Source organism: Takifugu flavidus, unplaced genomic scaffold (genome assembly GCF_003711565.1).
Source record: "Takifugu flavidus isolate HTHZ2018 unplaced genomic scaffold, ASM371156v2 ctg513, whole genome shotgun sequence".
Classification (NCBI taxonomy): domain Eukaryota; kingdom Metazoa; phylum Chordata; class Actinopteri; order Tetraodontiformes; family Tetraodontidae; genus Takifugu; species Takifugu flavidus.
Genome location: NW_026622128.1, coordinates 79 through 6,635, shown reverse-complemented (window position 1 = coordinate 6,635; position 6,557 = coordinate 79). Strand labels below are relative to the sequence as shown.

The following is a 6,557-nucleotide window of genomic DNA, read 5'->3' as shown; positions in this document are numbered from 1 at the left end:
ATAACCAGTCCATTTATCCTCTCCGTCCCACTATAGCCAGTCCATTTACCCTCTCTGTCCCACTGTAACCAGTCCATTACCCTCTCTGTCCCACTATAACCAGTCCATTTATCCTCTCCGTCCCACTATAGCCAGTCCATTTACCCTCTCTGTCCCACTATAACCAGTCCATTTACCCTCTCTGTCCCACTATAACCAGTCCATTTATCCTCTCTGTCCCACTATAACCAGTCCATTACCCTCTCTGTCCCACTATAACCAGTCCATTTATCCTCTCCGTCCCACTATAGCCAGTCTATTTACCCTCTCTGTCCCACTGTAACCAGTCTATTTAGGTCAGCTGTGTAACATTTCAACAACCTTCCCGTCCCTCCCAGTACAAATGTCCAGGCCCCTCCCAAACCCCGGAGACATGTGTTGGCCATGTTTTCATGGTGAAGGAGGAGCAGAGAGAGAAGCTTTCGAGGGAACTCGAAGCAAAGAAGAAGGACAAAATCTGAACTGGTTTTGTCCTGTCTGTCCTCTCAGTCTGTCTTTGTCAGGGATGACCATGACCTGTCCCTCCTCTTCCTCACTGGGACTCCTCTTGCTGCTGATTGCTGGTGCTGCAGCAGGTAAGACAGGACACGGGGACGCCTGTCCATGCATGAAAAATTAAAAATACGCATCCTCTAAGTAGTTTAGTGTTTGTTGTGTTGACTCGTGTCAGGGTGGGAGTATTTTTCCTTACTGTGTGGCAGGAAGTTGTGCTGGACGCATCAGCCTTCTAGGTTTGCTAGCACTGGTTCTGTGTGGTGATTTGGGGAGTGAAGCTTCACTGGATCCAGAATCATCAGGAAGTCTGAGTTCAGTGATTCTGTTGGGGCTCTGACAAGAGGACAGAGGAGGTGCTGTTGTCCAACGGACACTCATGAATTGGAGTTGCATTTAAAAATGAAACAATGGAGACAAAAGTTAGAGAAGATGACAGGAAGTCTGGAATAGAGAGGATGAGTTTCGTGGGTGGACCAGCTGATTTACGGTCCAAGGGTCCTGGGTCTCCTAGATTTGATGTTGGTCGACACGTGAGTTTGGTTCCTCAGAAACAGGTGGAAAATAAATTTCTCATTTTGAGCTGGCCTGTTGGATCTGGCTCCAGGATCTACTGTCACAGAGGCTGGTGAGGATCCAGGATCTACTGTCACAGAGGCTGTTGAGGCTCCAGGATCTACTGTCACAGAGGCTGTTGAGGCTCCTGGATCTACTGTCACAGAGGCTGTTGAGGCTCCTGGATCTACTGTCACAGAGGCTGTTGAGGCTCCTGGATCTACTGTCACAGAGGCTGGTGAGGCTCCTGGATCTACTGTCACAGAGGCTGTTGAGGCTCCTGGATCTACTGTCACAGAGGCTGGTGAGGCTCCTGGATCTACTGTCACAGAGGCTGTTGAGGCTCCTGGATCTGCTGTCACAGAGGCTGTTGAGGCTCCTGGATCTGCTGTCACAGAGGCTGTTGAGGCTCCTGGATCTGCTGTCACAGAGGCGGGTTGAGGCTCCTGGATCTGCTGTCACAGAGGCTGTTGAGGCTCCTGGATCTACTGTCCCAGAGGCTGGTGAGGCTCCTGGATCTACTGTCACAGAGGCTGTTGAGGCTCCTGGATCTGCTGTCACAGACGCTGTTGAGGCTCCTGGATCTGCTGTCACAGAGGCTGCTGAGGCTCCAGGATCTACTGTCACAGAGGCTGTTGAGGCTCCTGGATCTACTGTCACAGAGGCTGTTGAGGCTCCAGGATCTACTGTCACAGAGAGTGTTGAGGCTCCAGGATCTACTGTCACAGAGGCTGTTGAGGCTCCAGGATCTGCTGTCACAGAGGCTGTTGAGGCTCCTGGATCTACTGTCACAGAGGCTGTTGAGGCTCCTGGATCTGCTGTCACAGAGGCTGTTGAGGCTCCTGGATCTACTGTCACAGAGGCTGTTGAGGCTCCTGGATCTACTGTCACAGAGGCTGTTGAGGCTCCTGGATCTACTGTCACAGAGGCTGTTGAGGCTCCAGGATCTACTGTCACAGAGGCTGCTGAGGCTCCTGGATCTACTGTCACAGAGGCTGTTGAGGCTCCTGGATCTACTGTCACAGAGGCTGTTGAGGCTCCAGGATCTACTGTCACAGAGGCTGCTGAGGCTCCTGGATCTACTGTCACAGAGGCTGTTGAGGCTCCTGGATCTGCTGTCACAGGCTGTTGAGGCTCCTGGATCTGCTGTCACAGAGGCTGTTGAGGCTCCTGGATCTACTGTCACAGAGGCTGTTGAGGCTCCTGGATCTGCTGTCACAGAGGCTGTTGAGGCTCCTGGATCTACTGTCACAGAGGCTGTTGAGGCTCCTGGATCTGCTGTCACAGAGGCTGTTGAGGCTCCAGGATCTACTGTCACAGAGGCTGTTGAGGCTCCTGGATCTGCTGTCACAGAGGCTGTTGAGGCTCCTGGATCTGCTGTCACAGAGGCTGCTGAGGCTCCTGGATCTACTGTCACAGAGGCTGCTGAGGCTCCAGGATCTACTGTCACAGAGGCTGTTGAGGCTCCTGGATCTGCTGTCACAGAGGCTGCTGAGGCTCCTGGATCTGCTGTCACAGAGGCTGCTGAGGCTCCTGGATCTGCTGTCACAGAGGGTGCTGATGAGGCTCCTGGATCTACTGTCACAGAGGCTGTTGAGGCTCTGGATCTACTGTCACAGAGGCTGTTGAGGCTCCAGGATCTACTGTCACAGAGGCTGTTGAGGCTCCTGGATCTGCTGTCACAGAGGCTGTTGAGGCTCCTGGATCTACTGTCACAGAGGCTGTTGAGGCTCCAGGATCTGCTGTCACAGAGGCTGTTGAGGCTCCTGGATCTACTGTCACAGAGGTTGTGAGGCTCCAGGATCTACTGTCACAGAGGCTGTTGAGGCTCCTGGATCTGCTGTCACAGAGGCTGTTGAGGCTCCTGGATCTGCTGTCACAGAGGCTGTTGAGGCTCCTGGATCTACTGTCACAGAGTCTGTTGAGGCTCCAGGATCTGCTGTCACAGAGGCTGTTGAGCTCCTGGATCTGCTGTCACAGAGGCTGTTGAGGCTCTGGATCTGCTGTCACAGAGGCTGTTGAGGCTCCTGGATCTACTGTCACAGAGGCTGTTGAGGCTCCTGGATCTACTGTCACAGAGGCTGTTGAGGCTCCTGGATCTACTGTCACAGAGGCTGTTGAGGCCAGGATCTACTGTCACAGAGGCTGTTGAGGCTCCTGGATCTACTGTCACAGAGGCTGTTGAGGCTCCTGGATCTACTGTCACAGAGGCTGTTGAGGCTCCAGGATCTACTGTCACAGAGGCTGTTGAGGCTCCTGGATCTACTGTCACAGAGGCTGTTGAGGCTCCTGGATCTACTGTCACAGAGGCTGTTGAGGCTCCTGGATCTACTGTCACAGAGGCTGTTGAGGCTCCAGGATCTACTGTCACAGAGGCTGTTGAGGCTCCTGGATCTACTGTCACAGAGGCTGTTGAGGCTCCAGGATCTACTGTCACAGAGGCTGTTGAGGCTCCTGGATCTACTGTCACAGAGGCTGTTGAGGCTCCTGGATCTGCTGTCACAGAGGCTGTTGAGGCTCCTGGATCTGCTGTCACAGAGGCTGTTGAGGCTCCTGGATCTACTGTCACAGAGGCTGCTGAGGCTCCTGGATCTACTGTCACAGAGGCTGTTGAGGCTCCTGGATCTGCTGTCACAGAGAGTGTTGAGGCTCCTGGATCTACTGTCACAGAGGCTGTTGAGGCTCCTGGATCTACTCTGGTCATCTGGGGATGAGGACAACACATGATGACATATTGAAGTTTCTTCTGGCCCTGCTTAGAAAGTGATGTCGAGAAGCACTGCTGCTCAGCTCATCCTGGTCCGTTGGTTAAGAAGCAAAATCCGGTTGTTCCGCTTCCACAGGTTCCACTTCACCCTCGACCTGTCATGGGGAGCCACTTTACAACAGGAATAGTTTACATCTATGAACTTAGATCAGTTGAGAGATGTGTAAATGTTTCACCTTTTTACTGAAGCAAACTGGTTTCTGATGGAAATGAGGATTTCTCCCAGCTTCCTTCAGGTCTCTCAGACATCAGAGTCCTCGAAGGTCCGTTTTGTTTTGTGGTCTCCTCATCTTTTTTTCCTTCCTTCTTTTATTTTACTAGCATTGGTTTTTTTTGTGATGTTTGTTTTGGATTTTCCATCAGAATCAGTCAAGATATTCTTTTTATTTCAACTATATAATAAACTCCTTTGGATATCCATACTCCCCAACTATTAACGGTTGGCATGGAAACGCCACTGACGTGCTGTGGAAAGCAAAAGTGTTTTTTTTTTCAAATGTAAAAACCCAAATTCTGCCGCAGGTTCTGCAGGACAACACATCCAAAAGGCCCGATACTGGGAGAGAACATCGGCATCGACTGTTCTTCCGTCAGCAACAGCTCCATAAATGAAAGAACTCACGCTAATATGAGATTCAGGAATGGGTTGGAGAAATCCCGGGCTGCTCCTGAGGCGCCACAGGGTGGGACGGCGTGCGCGCAGCTCGGCCTTGTGCAGGCAGACATGTTGGTTCTGAGACTTTCCCCAGGATTTGGTGGGTTAGCTCAGCAGTAGCCCCACCAGGCTTGGATCCAGGCTGACGGTTGAGCTTGATGTGCATGAAGATGCAAGGGGGGACCCAGAGGAGCAAGTAAACCACTTTTTTAGAGGTCAACTGGGGGGCAGAGAGACCCCTGCAGGGGAGGGAGGGGGCTCATGTCAGCATGCACCATCAGCTTCCTCTTATTTCAGGGACCTTGTCCAAGAAACGACCTTCTTCTCATTCTAAAACAAACCCAACATAATAATAAAAAGCAGCTTTGGGAAAGATCACATCATATGTCGATGATTCCGACACTGATCTCCTGTTTTTTTCAGGGCCGGAGCTGGACCGGAATCCTCCGGGTGCCTGCCAGGAACACGCAAACCTCCACAGCCGCCTGGATTTAGTGGAAAAGGTTGTGGTTCCAGTCTCGGAAGAACGGTTTTAGAATGTTTCATCCGGACCGTGTCTCCGTTTCAGCTGCCAAAACATTCGTCCTGGAGCGGCATCGACAGCGCTCACGCTCAGTGACGCAAACATTGTGCTGCCATAACTAACCACGTCCCTGTGTCTCCTGCAGAGAGTGGAGGACACCGTGGGGACACTGGAGGTTGAACTGGCCTCTCTTCTGGAAGCCATCGAAGCGCCAAAGTGGCGCCCCCTACTGGGCAAACCAGGAGAGGAAACGGAGGACGATGTCCTGGAAGAAGCGAGACGAGAGGTCCGCTCCGCCCTGGAGGAGGCCCTCACGAGTGCCTGAAGCAAATTATTCATCTCTGTGCAACATTTAGTGTCAAACTCTGTATTATACTGCAAGTGCATCCAAAATGAAGGTTTTTATTGGAACATTCTTAAAGCTTCTGACCTGTTTTGTGGCCTTTTTTTCATCATTTTTGTGGAAATAGACAGATAACTTTGCTTGACTCTGCTTTGGTCAGCTAAAACAAAAGTTCTGTGTGTATTAAATGTGATTTTTTTAAAAAAAAAATAAAAGCAACCTCTACACCTGAAAGGCACATTATTATTATTAATAATAATAAATCCAAGCAGACCACACTCAGGTGCTACATTACTGGAAGGAGATTTATTTCTTTATCAAAGCAGTTAAAGCAGCATTTTTTAAACACATGGAGCAATTCCAGTTGGTACAGTAACAAGTCTTTTCACTGACTCATAGAAATCCCGCGGCACGACAACATCATGAAAAAGAGAATGACATCACGAAGGGAAAGAAAGCGCGTCTTCTTCTTCGGGATTAGTTCTTCCCCAGCAGGGCACTGAGCTTCTGTGTGCACGGCTTAAGACATCAACAGTGCGATACGCCAGGAGCGCACCCACCGACGGAAAACATGGTTGAACATCAGTTTCTGAGAAAACACCGAACAGCATCCAGAGGAGCGGCCCATCAACCACGGCAGCAGTCAGCAAACAGTCGACGGAGCTTTTGCTATGATATAAATACCAGTTGCATCAGACTTGTGTTGGCTGTAGACTCGAATCCGAGCGCCCCTCTCCGAGCTTTAATAATGCAGTGAATTCTGCAGGGGACGAAGTGAAAAACCTGACTGGCATCCAAAAAGATAGACAGATAATAACGCAACGCTAAAGAGGATCACGCAGCTCATTCCTCAGCCAATGAGGGCCTGAATACCGACCATACAGTAGTTATTAAGACAGTCTAGAGGCTAACACTATCATGCTGGTCATATAACACTGGATTAACACTGGAATTTTACAATGTTTGTACAGTTGCAAGTTTACAAATCACACTGTCCAGAAACATTACGCAAGCCGGTGGCACCCAGTTTTTTTTTTTAATAGGTATCATTATTATCAGATAAGCACTGAGGTATGCTATCGTTACCTAATGCTCTTACATGCATATGAGCCGGAAGAGCTCTTGCTCCAGGCTTTAGCAAAAAGAAGCTGTAAAGATGCATGCAGAAAGTACAGGGGTCCAA

The 6,557-nt window shown here is 50.3% G+C and overlaps 1 protein-coding gene across 1 annotated transcript; it reads left to right on the top strand.

Annotated features, from left to right (window-relative positions):
• The first annotated feature begins 427 nt into the window (after window positions 1–427).
• LOC130520764 (placenta-specific protein 9-like) lies at window positions 428–5,831 on the top strand. Its single transcript, XM_057024487.1, has 3 exons — window positions 428–614; window positions 4,932–5,011; window positions 5,177–5,831. The coding sequence occupies exons 1-3, from the start codon at window positions 545–547 to the stop codon at window positions 5,354–5,356; spliced, it is 330 nt and encodes a 109-aa protein (XP_056880467.1). The 5' UTR covers window positions 428–544; the 3' UTR covers window positions 5,357–5,831.
• The last annotated feature ends 726 nt before the right edge of the window (window positions 5,832–6,557 follow it).